The sequence below is a fragment of the Heliangelus exortis genome, chromosome 8, assembly GCF_036169615.1.
Source record: "Heliangelus exortis chromosome 8, bHelExo1.hap1, whole genome shotgun sequence".
Taxonomy (NCBI): Eukaryota; Metazoa; Chordata; class Aves; order Apodiformes; family Trochilidae; genus Heliangelus; species Heliangelus exortis.
The window spans coordinates 26353147-26369871 of NC_092429.1; the positions used below are offsets into that span (position 1 = coordinate 26353147).

The 16725-nt window shown below is 48.3% G+C and overlaps 1 protein-coding gene across 1 annotated transcript in view; it reads left to right on the plus strand.

The window, feature by feature from the left end:
* Positions 1 to 16725, plus strand: part of PAPPA2 (pappalysin 2) — an 86930-nt gene that overhangs the window by 12862 nt on the left and 57343 nt on the right. The window contains exon 3 of the mRNA XM_071751151.1: positions 16437 to 16582. Coding sequence (XP_071607252.1) covers positions 16437 to 16582 — 146 coding nt within the window. The remainder of the gene's footprint in view (positions 1 to 16436; positions 16583 to 16725) is intronic.

Below are 16725 nucleotides of genomic sequence, written 5' to 3' on the forward strand. Positions count from 1 at the left end.
GGGTGGCTGATGTGCTCCAATCTTCTGGGCATTTTGGGGTGCTCCAAGTAGCAAACAAAATGTATAGGAATGCATTCTTTTTCTTCTCAAGATAGAAGGGGGTTAATTTCCACTAAGCCTCTGCTGAAGGATGAATCTTGCTTGCCTCCCTGGAAGCATGGAGCTCCTGGAGGAACCTGCCAGGTCCCCCCAGGACCTTTCCACAGGGAAGGGGGAACATGATCTGTGTGGGAGTGAGGGGAGAGGATCCCTGCCCAGTGGCTGCAGGCAATCTGGGTGCTTTTGGGGAAAACAGCTGTCCCAGATGTGAGCTATTGTTCTGGGAACACCACTGTCCCAGGGGTTTGCTCAGGAGGGGCTGCTTGTGTTGGGATGGCAATTGTCAAGGAGCAGCGGGTGTTCAAGGGAGGGGGGTCACTCTTTGTCCTGATTTTCAGCTCTCCCCAGGGCTCCTTCTTCCCCAGCTGTACCCATGCCCGTGGGTAGAAGACCCCAGCTGAGACCCTGGCCAGGCTGGTGAGACCCTGAGGAGCTTGGTGGGACTCCATCATCTCAGTGTTGACAGGGTCTCTGGGATAATTTATCCTACATCTGGCTTTGCAGGCAGGGCTGCAGCCATCAGAGTCATTAAGTGAATGTACCACTTTTAGTTTTTCTTGGCCCAGCCACCACCAGTATTTAGGAAACCAAATCACCCCTTTGCAAAGGGTGATGAGACCAGAGAGCTCAGTGGAGCCCAAACCCACCAAGATGATGTGAGGCAGAGGACTTTGCTGGCAGGCTTTGGGGCAGGAAAGGATGCTGAGCCTTGCACCCATTGCCTGCCAAAGGCTGCAATGGGGACCAGAGGCAGCCTCAGATTTTTAAGATTTTTTTAATTTGTGGTTAACGTGCAATCATTACATTACAAAACTCCCCCAATAAATTATCTCCTGTCCTTTTTATATCCCAGAGGAAGGCATTTTTAGACTTGCTGGCTTTCATGAGGGCTGTGCTCCGGCTGGGACACCCAAATGCTTGGTCCTAAAAATAAGTTGGAGGCTTGGGAGCTGTTTTTGCCCTTTTTCTTAAAAAATAAAAAAATAAGAAAAAAAATGGAAAAAAAGAAATTAAGAGAGGAGATACATGAAAAGTTTTCCTTTCTTCTTTTATCTACCTTGATCCTTTTCCTGACCAGTATCTGGGCTGCAAGTTTTTGCTCTTCAGTGCACAGTTTGGGGTAAATGTAGTAAAGTTTTTGGATCTTTTAGCAAGTCTGAATGTTACTGTCCTGGTGGGGTGTGCTCAAAGGGAGGTTATTGACCAAAGGGCCATGTGGGTCACCTTGCAGAGGAACTAAAGGCTGCTCGGCAAATTCCTCTGCAGTTAAAAGATCCTTCTGTGAGTACCCATGAGCTGTCACCTGAACAGATGAGGCAGGCTGGAGGCTGGAGGGATGGCACACTGATCTTCTGCCATCCTTTTGTTGTCTTCTTCTGCAAGGAAGGCCATGTGCATGGCAGATGGCTGTAGGCTCATCTGAGTGTCACCAAAGACCTGCCCCCAGCCACACAGTGCTCCTTTTTTGCTGTTCTACTAGTTGAGGACAAAGGGTGAACACGTAAGACCCAACTCTTGCTTGTCACCTGATGGTCACCAGAGTAATATTTGGAGATGACCTCAAGCTAGGGGCTCTGCAGAAACCAGTTTGAGATCTGGCCCCTCAGACCTTTCTTCAGAAGGGGACCAAGCTGCCTCTGTGGTTTTTTTCAGTCTTGACTGGTCCTAGGACAGAGCTCCACACATGGTGTCTCCTGAGACCTGGTGATGGAGATGTTGCTGATGGTGATGGAGAGCAGTCCCAGCATATTGGTAGGACGCAGGGTTTAGGCAGCAGTGTGTGACACGTGGGCTGCAGGCTCATCCTCACCATGCTTACCCAGTCCACAGCTCTCCCTCTTTCCCCCCAGCTGTCTGGTACCTGTCCTATGGATGAGGATGCTGTGGGAAAAGAGGAGGCACCTGGTGAAACTGGTAGACACCTGTTTTCAGCTGGAAAACTGTAGGATGTGGGGGCCTAGCATCTCTAAGCTCCTCTGAAAACCTCATATAGCTAAGGTCATGTCTTCTAAGGTGTTTGTAAGCCTCTGCCTGTGCTGTAGGCAAGAGTAATCCCAGCTTTTCAGTTGGAGAAGCTGAGACACAGAAATCTTGGACATCTTGCCCTGTGGTTATGCAGCAATGAAATGCTGCTGTTGGTCCTGGGATTCTGGCTTCTTGCCTCCTAGTCCCTGGATAGGAAAAAGGCATTTAACAAAGGGAGATGAAGCTGCTCAGTCTTGGCTAAATGCAAGGGAAAAAATAAAGCTCTCACTTGCACAGTTCTCCTCTGTCCAGAGGATCCTTGTAACCTCAAGGCTCAGCTCCTCCCCATGAAGCCCAGGCAGTGCTGGGAGAGATCAGGAGCCTTGCATACCCTTGTATTACCCCCTCTGCCTTCCCTCAGCACATCCTGATCTGTGCCATAAAAATTAGCAGGGAAATTCTGGCTCCTGGGGCCACTTGTTTGTGAAGACCTCATAAACCTCGAATGTTGCTTCATAATTTTTCTTGCTGCAGGCAAAAAATAGGGGAAAGCAGATTTACAGACCTGCACCTGTGGGTTAGGTGGGAGAGTGTTTATCTGAGTGAACCTTAGGCAGGCAAGGAATGCTGGAAGGCTTTATTCTGACCCGGGATGTTTTTAATCTGTCTTTGAAACAATCAGTCCAGCTGGGAAGAAAACGATACCTGGATTTGTTTAGCTTGGAGCCTGCTCTAGAATCACTTGCCACCGTTGAGCTCTGCCTCACCAAACCACGAGGGGCTGCTGATATATTTCTCCAGTTTCTTGCTCACCCTCTCTTAGATTCTGAACACAAAGCCTCTCACCAGCAACCTGATGGAAGCAGGCAGGCACTTTTCTGAGCAGTATCTTCAAATGATGAGGCCCACAGAAGGCCAGGAGTGGTGGAGGAGGAGATGATGGAGGGGATGGCCTTGCCAAGTGGGTGTTGGAGCCAGGATGCTGCAGGATTGGGCTCCCCCTTTCCCCTGGCTTCTGCTTCACTGTGTTTCTCCCTGGCAGGGCTCCTTTTGTCCCCTGAAGGGAAGGATTCAGTTCCAAACTGGATCTTTTGTTTCTTTGGAACTTCTGATTAGCTCCCCTCAGCTGCTGCTCTTTCCCTGGTTTTGGAGGTGATGGCTGGAGGTGACATCTCCCCTTGCCTTTTTGAGGACCTGGCTTTTGGGCAGCCCTAGCACAGCCAATGGAGATGTGCAACCCAGAGGAAGCTGTGGCTGCCCCCTCCCTGGAAGAGTTCAGGGCCAAGCTGGATGAGGCTTGGAGCAACCTGGTCTCATGGAATGTGTCTCTGCCCATGACAGTGGGGTTGGAACAAGGTAGGTAGGCTGTTTGGTCCATGTTCTCATAGATGGCCAGGCACATGCTCTGGGGAAGGCTGGTGGGTTTTCAGAGGCTACCATATGGTGTGAGTCTCCTTCATACCCACAAAGAGTGAGGGGTTCAGTGCTGGGTGCAGGTGCATCAGGGTGGTCTATCACTCAGGCATGCACAAACCTTGTGGTTTGCACCCAAAGCTGCTTGGCCAGCAGCATTGCTCCTCCCTGCCTGCCTGTGGGGTTCAGAGTATGGAGGTGAGTGGTGCTGCAAGCAGGGAGAACAATGATAGGGACCTGCTTGGAGATAAGACTGGGACACATCTTATTTGGGTGGTAGCAGGACATCAGTCAGAAGACCCTGGCTCCATCCCCCTCACCCTTTATATGTTTGGAAACATTAATGAGGTTGCCCCCCTCTCTCCAAGCTAAACAGACCCTTTCCTCAGATGGGCATCTCTGTCCCTACAGGCTCAGGAAAAGAGGCAACTGGGAGAGGAGCTGCCCAGATGGTGGGCACAAGGTGCTGAGCCTTGGAGAGCTGGTGAGGGTGTGGTAATACTCAACACATCTTAGTGAGCATAGGAGGGCTTCTCTCAGTGCCCACAGACTAACATTGGGGTTTAGTCTGTTCTTTGCTTCCAGGCTTATTTCTTAGTAATTAGCACATTTCTCTGGAGTTCCCTCCTGTTGATGTTTTTGGTGTTAACCCCAGATAAACCAAAACTTCTGCCTGGGAATTTCACTCTAGACTCCCCAACGCAGGTTGAGTTTAAACCCAAGAGTCTGAGGCACATGTGGCTTTTCAGCTCCCCAAAAATAGCTTTTGCTGGATCCACAGAAGATGAGGGATGGTCCATGGGTCCTCTGCTCCCACCATGAGAGCAGCTGGGAGCTGAGCTGCTCTGAAAGCCTGGCTCTCAGGAAAGCCATCTCTGTACCTTGATGGCTCTCAGATGGGCAGCATATTTTCAGATTATGTCACCCATGAGGAAGTGACAAGGCTCTCTGAGGAAGGGATGGCCATGATTCATTCTGGTAGAAATAAAAAGGCCAAAGAAGCAAATGGAAACTCCCTATTGACCAGGTCCCTCCCATTTAAAAAGGTTTTTACTACCTATTCCAGTAGTTGTTTGAAAATCATGTGGCATTTACTCTTACATACTACAATCAGATGGGTTTTAAGCCATTAAGGCCCTTTGGGTCAATAACTACCATTTAAAAAAAAATCTATTAAATACCCATTTCCGTGGAAATAGAGCTTCTACAATTGATCATGGCTACTGATTCCCATTAAAGCAAACCCCAAATGCTATCAACTCCCCCAAGATGCAGAGCACTAAAACATTGATTGCCAGGACAAATTTATCCCAGGGGAAAGTTGATGGCCCATTACGCTTAAGCAACACAAGAAATGTCACATAAGCCAGGAAGTTTATGGGACTTGCATGGATTTGTCCTCCCTGAGGGGGTAAAATGGAGGTTCAGGGGGTGAATCAGTAGTGCTAGCACAAGCTCAAAGCTTTTGGGAGCTTTATGGGAAACACTTGGCTTATTTCTTATTAACTTTCAAGTGTGTAGAGGCTTTGGTTGTTTGGCAGAGCCAAGTGATACTTTGGGGGCTGAAGTGCTGTAAAAAAAATCTGAATTTGTGGGTCTGGTTTTGGTGGCATAGGGTTTTCCACATTGAATTATAGAGGTGTGACACCTCTGAGGTTGTATGAGGAAAGCTGTTGGGAAGGCAACCCTGCAAAGAGAAAGTCCTTGTCTCTCTGCCCTCTGAAGGAAGCCCTTTGGGGCTAGTGATGTTGTGGTGGGTCCTGAAGCAAGCTGTGGGGGTGTAAATGTAGTAGGACTGCAGGAGACCCCTCAGGGTTGTTTTTCAGTGAGAAATAGCCCAAGGGATATAAGGCTGGGAACCAGGGGCTTGAAAATGTTGGGGAGAAGGGCTGAGAGGAGAGGGTGTCCCCACCACAGTGCTGCTGGAGGCTTTTTCCATGGTTCAGAGAAGAGAGCTGTGCCAGTCCTGAAATGTACAGCAGAGCAGAGAGGCTCTGGGTGTCCCTGGTGAGCACTGGTGATGGAGGTTTATATTTTAGGTCTCCCTCAGGAGTATCCCAAAGGGCTGGGCCCCACCAGCACGGCTCTTACCTCCTCAGGGCGCAGTCTCTGCTTTTCAGGCCAGGCAGCAAGGATGGGGAACGAGCAGCTCAGGAAAAAAAAAAAAGGTGTCTAAGCCCTGACTCCCCCATCTTGGCTTGGCAGAGAAGTGCAGGCAGGAGCTCTGCAATTCATCTGTCCCTTCCCATTAGGGCTTTGCCTCTTGCTGTCTCTGCCAGACCTCAACAACTCTCCGGGTGCGGGCTGGCTGCCGGCGTCAGCGGAAAGCTTGAAGGAGAGGTCAGGTAGTCCCTGCTGAGCCAGAGGCCACACTTCCCTTGTTTGTCTCCCTTCGTGCCTCCTTCAATCAGCTTCACCCTGGCCCTGGATTTCTCCATGTTCCCTTTCCCACTGCCCTGGCACTTCTTCAAGCCTGTCCTCGCTGGAGGATTACATCTGTGCCATGGGGTGATTCCTCTGGGAAAGGTGCCCCTTGCCATCCAGCCATGAAGGGATGTGGGATGGTAACTGGGCTGGGCTGGAGGTGGTGATGTGGTGAATTGGTCTCCTCCTTCTTAAAGAAATTTATTTTGAGGCAGACAAAGGAGAACGTGTGGGTCCCTGTTCCCGAGGGAGAGTGTAGGCCTCTATCTCTGAAGCAAATGTGGAATTTTCTGCTGGGTCTCTTCTGTGTCAGGCACCAGTACCCTTGGGGGTTGCTGATGGCTGGTCCTAGTCGTGATCTCTCCTCAGGGAGATCGGGGGAAACCATAGGTCTATCAAGTTGCCATAACCATGAGGGTTTTTTTGGAAACTGGTGCAAATTGGACAGGGTGGCACCTGGGTCCGAATGAGTGGTTCTCAAAAACCTCACTAAACCTCTCCTAAAGTGCCTAGGGCTGGTAGTACCTCAATAACAGCCAGGAAAATTATCTAGACACATGGAGATATGCTGGAATTCCCAGCAGAGTCATCCCAGGAATACACCCATTTTATCCAGGGATGTATCTCAATTATGCTGAGCTTCCAGGCCAGGTTGGATGGGACTTGGAGCAACCTGAGAGATGTCTCTGTCCATGCAAAGGTTTTAGAACTAGATGTTCTTTAAGGTCTCCTCCAACCCAAGCTGTTCTATGATGATTGAACTCCACCTTCCCTAATTAGCAGATCTGTTCCTTCTTTCTACTGCTCCTCTTATTTCTAAACAACCCTTTTATTTTTTTGTTGTATTTACCAGAGTCAGATTGATATCAGGGTATTCCCATTTCATCCCACTTTCCCCAGCATCTTGGCTGCAGCAGCATCTGCTGAGCAGTCCTGTTTTTCCATTCTGAATTCAAGACCTACCTTCATACCTCCATTTAAATGAGTTTCAATCATCCTATTAATAGTTTAGGCCAAGATTTCTTCCCTCATCAGCTCTTCAGTAATTTCTATGCTGCTTAGCAAAACCAGCTCTAAAATTGAGTTTCCTTTGGCTGCTGCTGTGATGATTTAGTGAAGAACTTTTTAGCAAACACTTCCAGGAACAGCAAGGCTGGGCCATTGTTAGCAGCACTTACTCTTCAGCCTATCTCAAGGCAGAGTGCCCTGCAGGGATTTCTGCTCTAACAGTAGTGTTATTGTCTTTCTTGCCCAAATCTGACCTCAAGAAGTTTTGTGCTACCAGCTGGTGTAACTGCTGTGTGCTGGTGATCTGCAGCCCTCCTGATCCATTTCCCTAATAAATCTGTATTAAAAGGTTACAGTCTTAAACCACAACTTCTTTCTTTGATCCCATCTGCAGCTTTGCCAGTGCAACTCCCTGACCCTGCAGCATCTGCTACTGCTTCAGTCCCAGAGCCAAATCCACCAGCCACATGGAGATGGAGGCTTACCTCTGGATTCAGCAGGAATTGCTTGTGCATAAGGGAAACCCCCTGATCCTGACAGCCCTCATGTAGGAGTGTTTTGCCCTGTCACCCTCTTAGACATCTTGATACTCAGCCACTCATATAGATTTTAAACTGTCTTTTAAGGGGTGCTGCCAGTGATGGTGGCTCCCTCAGCTCTTCTGCTTGTGCTGTCAGTGTCTCAGAGGTTTTTTTTTGCTGGGCATGTTGAAGAGATGTGTGATGCCATAGTCCCAGCTGAATTATAGAATAACAGAATCATCAAGGTCGGAAAAGACCTCTGAGATCATCAAGTCCAACTGTCTACCTATATCCTATAACAACTAAACCATCTCCCATAGCACCTCATCTACTCATCTTTTGAACTCTTCCAGGGATGGCACCTCCACCACCTCTCCGGGCAGCCTGTTCCAATGTTTAACCACTCTTTCTGTGAAAATTTTTTTTCTAGTATCCAACCTGAACAACCCCTGATGGAGCTTGACTCCATTTCCTCTTTTTCTCTCGCTGGTCACCAGGGAGATGAGTTCAACATCAGTCACACTACAACCCCCTTTCAAGTAGAAAGCAATGTGGTCTCCTCTCAGCCTTCTCCAAGCTGAGTTGTCCTTCTCTGCACCCTCTCCATCACCTCGATGTCCTTCTTATCCTGCAGTGCCCAAAAATGAACACAGTACAAAAGGTGTGGCCTTACTAAGGCTGAATACAGGGGCAAGATCACCTCCCTGATCCTGCTGGCCATGCTCCTGATAGAAGTCAGGATGGTGTTGCCCTTCTTGGCCACCTGGGCACACTGCTGGCTCATGTTCAGCTGTCAATGAGCACCCACAGGTCCCTGCCTGCTGGGCAGCTCTCCAGCCACTCCTCCCCAAGTCTGTGGCACGGCTGGGGGTTGCTGAGGCTGAAGTGCAGGACCTGACATTTGGCCTTATTGAAACTCATACAATTGGCCATCAATCAACCTGTCCAGATCCCTCTGCAGAACCTCCCTACCCTCAGGCAGATGGACACTCCCACCCATCTGCAGATTTACTGAGGATGCTCTCTATCCCTTCCTTCAAATCACCAAGAAGGATGCTGAACTGGAGCAGCCCCAGAACTGAGCTCTAAGGGACACCACCCCTGACTGGCCACCAACTGGATTTAACTCCATTCAGCACAAGTCTTTGGACCTGGCAACCCAATCAGTTTTTAATTCAGCAGATGTGTGCACATCTGAGCCATGAGCAGCCAATAGAAACTTTGTCGAAGACCTTGCTAAAGTCAATGTCCACAACATCCACAGCCCTTTCCTCATCCAGTAAGTGGGTTACTCTGTCAGTTTGGTCAAACAGGACCTGTCCATCATAAACCCAGCTGCCTGATCACCTGATTGTTCTGAATGTACTGCAGAATGGCACTCAGGATGACCTGATCCATCAGCTTCCCTGGTACTGAGGTCAGACGGTAACTCTCCGTGTTGTCCTTCCATCCCTTCTTATATATAGGGATTATGTTGGCACTTTTCCAATCTTCTGGTATCCCTCCAATGAGCCAGGCCTGCTGATAAATGATGGAAAGGGGCTTGGTGAACACCCCACCAGCTCTTTCAGCACTCTTGGGTGCATCCCATCCAGCCCCATAGATTTGGGCACAACCACGTGGTGCAGGAGGTCACTGAGCATCTCCTCCTGGTCCCTGTCTCCTAGCCCAGGGAATTGGATTCCCTCCATATAATTGGATTCCCTCCATACAACTGGTCCTGCTACTAAAGACTGAGGTGAAGAAGTCACTTAGCACCTCAGCCTTTTCCTCACCTTTTGTCACCATGTTCCCTCCTGCATCTCTTAGGTGATGGAAGCTCTCTCTGGTCTTTCTTTTGTTGTTAAGATATTTATAAAAGCTTTTCTTGTTATCTTTAACCATACAGGCCAGATTAATTTCTTGCTGGGCTTTGGACTTTCTAATTCCTTTCCTTTATAGCTTCACAGTATTTTTGTAGAATTCATGGGTGGCCTGCCCCTTCCCCCAAAGGTCAGAAATTCTCTATTTCTCCTGGAGCTCCCTGTTCAGCCAGGTTGGGCTTCTCTGCCACTGGGCTGCTCCTGTGCCTTCAAGGCTTCCTTCTTGAAGAGGTTCCAGCCTTCCTGGACTCCTATAACCTTCAGAACAGCATCCCAAGGGATTTTGGCCATCAGGCTGCTGAAGAGGGCGAAGTTTGCCCTTCAGAAGTCCAGCATAGCAGTTTTGCTATCACCCCCTCCTGGAATCTCTGAGAAAGGAGAATTCTAACAATTTGTGGTAGTGTGCCCAAGATGAGCTCCAACCATCACATCTCCTGCCAGCCCTTCCCTGTTCACAAAGAGCAGGTCTAGCAGTGCACCTTCCCTGCTCTGTTCACTCAGCAGCTGCCTTAGGAAGCTATTGCCAGAAATATTAGGTTGGGTAAAACCAGAGTGTGAGGCCTCTGAAGTTAAAAGCCCCACCAGTAACCCATCCTGGCTTGGGTGCTGGATGCTGGTATTGTGTCCTGTTGATGTCATGGTGATGGATTTTGTCTACCAGCAGCAGGGCAGAAGGGAGCAAGGCTGGCTGAGCACTGACTGGGAATTCCTGTGCTAGGAACAACAGTGATGAGAGTTCACAAATAGTAGCAAGGAGGATTTGTGTGTGCAATGCAGAGACCCCCTAAAGAGCCACTGGGGAGGAGTTCTTTGGCAGGAGTGACTCAGAAGAGTCACTTTGGCTGAAGGAGCATCTCTCTTCACTAATGACACTGAAGGATGAGGGAGCCTGGTCTCCAAAAATATTATTGCCACTTAATTCTGCATCTGTCCTCACGGACTGAGCTGTGGCTCTTGGGCAGAAGAGGTTGCTCTGTGTTGAGTTAACCCTTTGCAGCCTCGTGGGAATGTGTTATCAGCACACTGCAAATGTGAGTGGCAGGAGGGTTCCTGGGAAAATTGAGGGATTCCTTGTCTGGCAAGCAAAGATTTGAGGGAAATGGGAGCTTCCCTGCCTGGGGGGGGGGAGGGAGGGTGGGTAGGAAGAGGAATTTCCTTGTGGTGGGTGAAGGACATGAAAGCAGAACCAGGAATCCCCTGTGACTTCATTATGCTGTATGGTTAGCTGGACCTGGCTGGGTCTCAAGTACTTTCCAGCTGGCCATGGAGGGCACTTGGAAGAGTTCCACCCAACTTCACTCCCACATCCTCTCTGAAAAGTCTACAGGGAGAAGACTCCTATTTTTGAATTGCAGTGGAATTCCTGTGGTGTTACACAATGCCTCCTTCATAGTATCCAGAGAATTAAATTTGATTTCTGGTGCTGCATTAGGTATGTGCTGGCTTTGCTTTTAATTTGGAATTGATGTTTTTTGCCAAGCTGTGGCCTCAAGGCTTGGGACATGGCTGTCACTTGAAAGAGCCACTCTGGCTCCTCTTCTTCCACCTTAAACCACCTCAGGCTTGGTTGTCCATCCTACTACCCCACAGATTACCAAATCATCTCCTGTCTCCCCCCTGTGCACCAGCAGTGGTCCTCTTGTTGCTGCCAGAAATTGCTTCCTGCAACAGCAGCAACAGCTCTGTCCCTTCAGACTTTGTAAAATCTTCTCCTTTGACCAAGACAGTCCAGAGCTTCACTTATATCCACAGACACCAGGATGCTCTGTGCCCTATGAGCTAGGACAACACTGCCCAAGGGACAGCACAAGGAAGGGGTGTGAGGGTTCTCCAGGGAGGCCTGGGATCATGAGTGGGGAATGAGTTTTCAGCTGATCAAAAAGGAAGTTTTGGGTCTTTAGGCCTTTCTGTGGTAAGGTCTAGTGCAGTGATAGTTTTGCATGCAAAGCTGTGGTGATTTCACAGCTTTTCTCTTTGATGGAGTGACACAGAGAATATGCAGCAAGACTTTCAGAGGAGATTCATGATGCTAGGATTGGAACCAATGGACACGAATTGGAACATGATGGCTTAGAGATGAGGATTTTTATTTTTGTTTTTATGAGGGTGGTTAAATGCTGGAATAGTTTGCCACAAGAAATTGTGAAACCTCTGTCTTCAGAGCTGTTGAGGTGTCCTGGTTTGAAAGGACCAGGATAAAAATTGCCAATGGTCTTACTGACCTGAGACAGCCCCAGTCACTTCTCTCCTGTTGATGTAGCTACAATGTGGGGGAGCAGCTGTGCCTGTGGGGAGGAGAGGATGGGTTAAGTCAACCACATGGACCACTCACTGTGGTCAGTATAAAATGGTTCCTCAGAGAGTCTTCTCCTTGCGTCTCTCATTGGTGTGCTGGCTGAGTTTGGGTTTGTCTGTCCTGTTCCCTTTGTTACTGCATCGTTTCCTCATGGACAAGAACATCATCCATCGTGATGAATCCATTGGGTCATCTTCTTCTGGGCCCTCAGGCAGGACCAGCTTGGCTGTTCCAAGGTTGTTGCAGAATGTCACTGGGACCCTGATCTGCTGCAAAGTCTGATGTCAAGTGGGAAACATTCCTGGTGTGGAAGTAATTACCAGCTGAGGAACCTGGGTTCCATATTTACATATTTGTATAGATTTGTATTTCACTGTCATTATTACTACTTCATTAAACCTATCCAAGTTTGTTTATTTTTTTTTTTTTCCTAACCTGAAAGTCTCTCTCCCTTATTCCCCTTTTTATCCTCCTCTTGGAGGGTAGTAGGGGAATAACAACATCTGTCACTTGGCTGTTGGCTAAAACTGTGACATTAGGTCTCAGCTGGACATGTTCTTGAACAACTTGATATGTCCATACAGAATTGTGTTCTTCTGGCCCAGCACCAGGACAACACAAGCGTGAGTGTGGCTCTACTCTGCTGCTGTAGAGCAATACAAGGTCCAGGCTTGCTCTCCATCTTCCTTTCTGTCAGCCTGAAGTAAAACAGGCTGAGGTCTGGGACTACAGCCTGCCTTGGAGTCAGATTGTCCTCTCACATCATTCAGCAGAACTCATCAGCATTGCAGGTCAGCACCACGAGGAGGGAGCTCCTCATATCTGCACTTTGTTTCTTCAAATCCAGTCCTTTCAGATGACACTAATTCCCAAACTCATTCCAAATGGCACTCCAGAGCCCTCTCATCCCAAATCTCCCTCTGTTTCCAACACTCCTCTTGCAAACTGCATGCTCCCTGTGTTCCAAATATCCCATAGGTCAAGGTGGTGCCAACTCACCAGCAAGTTTTGGACCCTCTTGGAAAAAAAACATTTGCCTTGAATCTGGCAAAACCTGATGGCCCTTTTCTGTCTCTCATCTACCATTCACCTTGCTCTCTGGGATTGGGTTTGGGGTTTTTTTGCTGTTTAGCTGAAAGCTCTTTCTTCATGTGTCCTTCTCTCATGGTGTTTATGTGTTGGCTCACAGTACCCACCCTGATAGAAATCCCATCTCGTTTGGAATACTCTGGCCTTGTAGCACTGAGAAGCTATTTGAGGAGCAGAGAAGAGGGCTGTCATTTGGACTGTTTATGAAGACCAAAGGCTGCTCTCCCTTTTCCCCTGGGAAAATCCCAGAAGTGCTGAAGGAGAAGGGAGAGCATGACCTTGGCACTAAGTGACAGACAGAGACTCCAGTTACATGCTCCCTGTCTAAACTAAGGATGCCAGTGGGAAATGTGGATTGAGGGGAGTTGGAGTTTCTCATTCTAGACTTGTTCTGGTCTTGGTCGTGTCTTTTGGGATGCCAGCAGGAGGATATTTGTGCTTCCCATGCTGTAGTGGTTGAAATTGGGGTCCTTCTCTCTCCTTCTCCATGCATCTGATCATTTCTCAGTGCTGGAAGAGTTCCCCCTACCCCTGCCACAGCCCGGAACCCATTCAGATCTCTCAGTGGAGGAAATTACAGTTATTTATAATTAAGGGTTGACAAAAAATGTTGCTGGTGTCAAGGGAGCAGCAGGCGACAGCCAGAAAAACATCATGTCTCCAGAAGAGGGGCGGCAGGAATATCCCTCTGAATAGGGCTGACGTCAGCTCTCGGAATTTGGGCAGCCTGGAAGCATTTGGGGCTATTTTTCCAAGATATCATAGGTCAGGAATCAATGTTATTTTTAAGCTTATGTCCCCCGAGCAGCTCTGATGCATGCAGAAGCCTTTCTCTCTACTTTCCCCCTCCTCTATACCCAATTTCTGTGAATTTTTTTGCTTCATGTCCTTCCGAGCTCTGCCACAAATATCTCCTCCAGGTTTATTTATTCTTCTCCCTATCTATCCCTCCCGGCCTTCTCCTGTCTTCGTTGAGTTGAAGGGATGGCGTCAGCATGGCGTGTGTCTGGGATGCTCAGGCCAGACATCCCAGAGAAGAGATCATGTTCTCCCAATTTCCTCTTTCCGGTTGGGAGAATTTTCTCCCCACAAGCTGATGTGGCCAGGGGAAAGTGTTCTGGGAATGCTGCTTTGTGGTGGAAGATCTCGGAGCCCGGTGAAGACAAGCTGGTCATCTCATCTCATCTACCATTAAATGCTGCCACATAGTCCAGCCAAGATTTTCTGAAGTGCCTGAAGTTTCAGAGCTGCTTTGTTTCTGGGAAGATGGGAGATTCGCCTCCAGTCCAGGATGGCCTTTTGGGTCTGACTGGTGGTGGGGATGTAGGCAGCAAATCCTGGTTATCTGACACCTTCCAAATCAGCAATGGCTTCTGAAAGTCTCTATTTCAGACCCAGGGAAGTGGCCACCCTCAGCTTTACCAAGCTCTGTGCCACAATGCCATCCTGCTCTAGTCTACTTCTGGAAACCTGATCCTCTATTTTTTTCACTTTTTCTTCCTTCTCCTCCTCTTGCTGTAGCAACCTCTCTCTAAATGAGTCTTGATATAATAACTCAAGCAGGGACCTTATATCTCATATATTATCTGATTTAATATCTCAAGCAGGGACCTTATATATCTCAGAATGTGCACATCTCCCAATGGTTTCCCACCTCACTTCACACCTGGGATGAGAATTTATCTTTTTCGCCTTCACCTGTGCTCAGCTTTCTGTCCTTCCATCCATAACTCAGTGCAGTGAGGGATGCACTAATGGACCCCACTTTTACAGAAGCTCCTTGTTTAAATAGAGCTGGTGTTGTCTTCATGGCTACTTGGGTCAAAAAAACCCCATTGCTTTCCTTTCAAGCTTAAAGGTGCCAATTGCTCCTGGAAACATGGGCATAAATGAAATGCTTTCCAGCAGCTTAATATTGCAGTTGGCCTTATGCTGTGGGTTTACTCATTCTTATGATATATTTCCACAGTGGTGCATTTCCATCATCATCCCACAGTGATGTATTTGAAACCTTTGCATGATTTTTTCCCCCCTGCTTAGAATTTCTTTAATTAACAGCTTCAAAAGTTGTGGGTCAGGGTCTTCAGATTTTGGAGGCTTGAAGAAAAATATCTTCAAGGGCTACTTGTCCTAATGCTGTCTCAGTCCATTCAGTTAGTGGCATTGATGGTGGAAATGGCAGCTCTTGATTTCAAAGAATTTCTGGCATTTGCAGCACAGCCCAAGGCCCTACCACCCCACTGCTGCTGTTACTGGAATTATTATTGTTATTATTAAGTTGGATCCTGATGGTTTTATGCTGCTGAGGACACAAAGTTCCTGAAGACCAACTCTGTGTATGGTAAACATGATCTAGACCTCTGACCTGTGCAGAATCAACAACTATGGTGTTCTCTAAGGGAGAGTGAAACCTAAATTTTCTCAATTATTTGTTTTTTGTTCCTCCAACTGGCAAGAGCCCATGAGGAGCATTTTATAGACACCCTACCATGCCTACAGGTGTTGATACTTTGCTGTAGTGCCCATTGCCTACCCACATCTCCCAGCCTTTACCCACTTTCCCATGGCCTTTAGAAGTGGATGTCTTGGATATTCCCATCCCAGTATTTTTTCTGCTACTGCAACTCCTGATTCCCAGCTCTGGAGATGGGAGGAGAGACAGCCAGCAGGTTTTCCAGACCAAACATGTATTTTGAGGGATCTGTCTCTAGAGATGTTGCTCCCTCCCATTAAGCTTATTTTGAGAGTTCCTGTGCTTCCTGCCCTGGCTCCTGCAGGCATCTCCCTCATTTGCAGAAACTGATGCAAAGAGGACCCTGCTGGTATCTCCACACTGGTGGACTCAGTCAGCACAGTTCTCCAAGGTCCATTTTCCTGGGAGCTGGAAGAGGGATGCAAGGAAGAGAAATACCTTTTGGTTGTGCTCTTCCCTATGGAATACGTGGGGTCAGGGAGACGTAGCAAGTTTCCTCCTGTGTTATATGCCTGTGCTTCAGCAGGGACCCCATGTTCTCACCATATGTTTCCACCTCTGGAAAACTGGTTGTTCTGTGGAAAAGAAGAGCAGAGTGAAGGCTGTGGTTGTGAGCTTCTCCAGGTGGCTCAGGGAAGCTGGAGATGAGACTTCTCTGCCCCGTCTGGCAAACTCTCTGCTCTCAAGAACAAGGTTTGATGCCCATTCCTGCCCAGACATGTAGGAGGCATGACCCCTGGAAACTCCTGTTGGAACTAGCTGGGCTTCTGGATTCCTTTCTCTCTACTCACACCTTGAGGAAAACTTGCTTGGTTCCTCCCCCTCAAATTCCATTTTGCTGATGCCAAACCACTTCTCTTTTCCCTAGCAGGGCTGTCCTCTGCATTTGCTTTCTCCCCTCATTGTTCCTCCTCCCACTTTGTCTTATTTTATTGTATCTCTGTGTTTTCTTCTTTCCCCATTGCTGGAAAACCCTAAGAGTAGAACTCATCAACAAAGCAACTATAATTAGCAAAACTGCTTCAGATTTGCATGGCCACCTCCCAGCCAAACCCTTTCGTAGAAGACCTTCCCCTATACCAGGTAGAATCTGCCATAATCTGGGCCACCCTATTGCAACTCCTTGAATTTTGCCATTTTTTCCCACGTGCAGTTGGTTCCAGGGAGTTGTCCATGAGGGCTCCAGGTCTTCTGCCCCCTTTTCCCGGATATCTCAAGGTGACTCCTGCTTTTCTTCTGAACTCTGGAGCTCAGTGGTGACTCTATCCTCTCCCTTGTCCTTGCAGGGCATACATGAGTGTGAAGGAGCTGAAGGAAGCCCTGCAGCTGAACAGCACCCACTTCCTCAATGTTTATTTTGCCAGTTCAGTGAGGGAAGAGTTGGCTGGTGCTGCCACTTGGCCGTGGGATAAAGAGGCTCTTAGTCACCTGGGTGAGTAACTACCCCACCCCTGGGTCGTGGGCTTGCTGGGTTTTTTTCTTGATTGGTTTCCTTGCCAAAAAGAGGCAGGAATTATTGGCTCAGCATTGGGGATGTTTAATAAGAAGGTCCTAAGGCTTTGGGTGCACTGATTG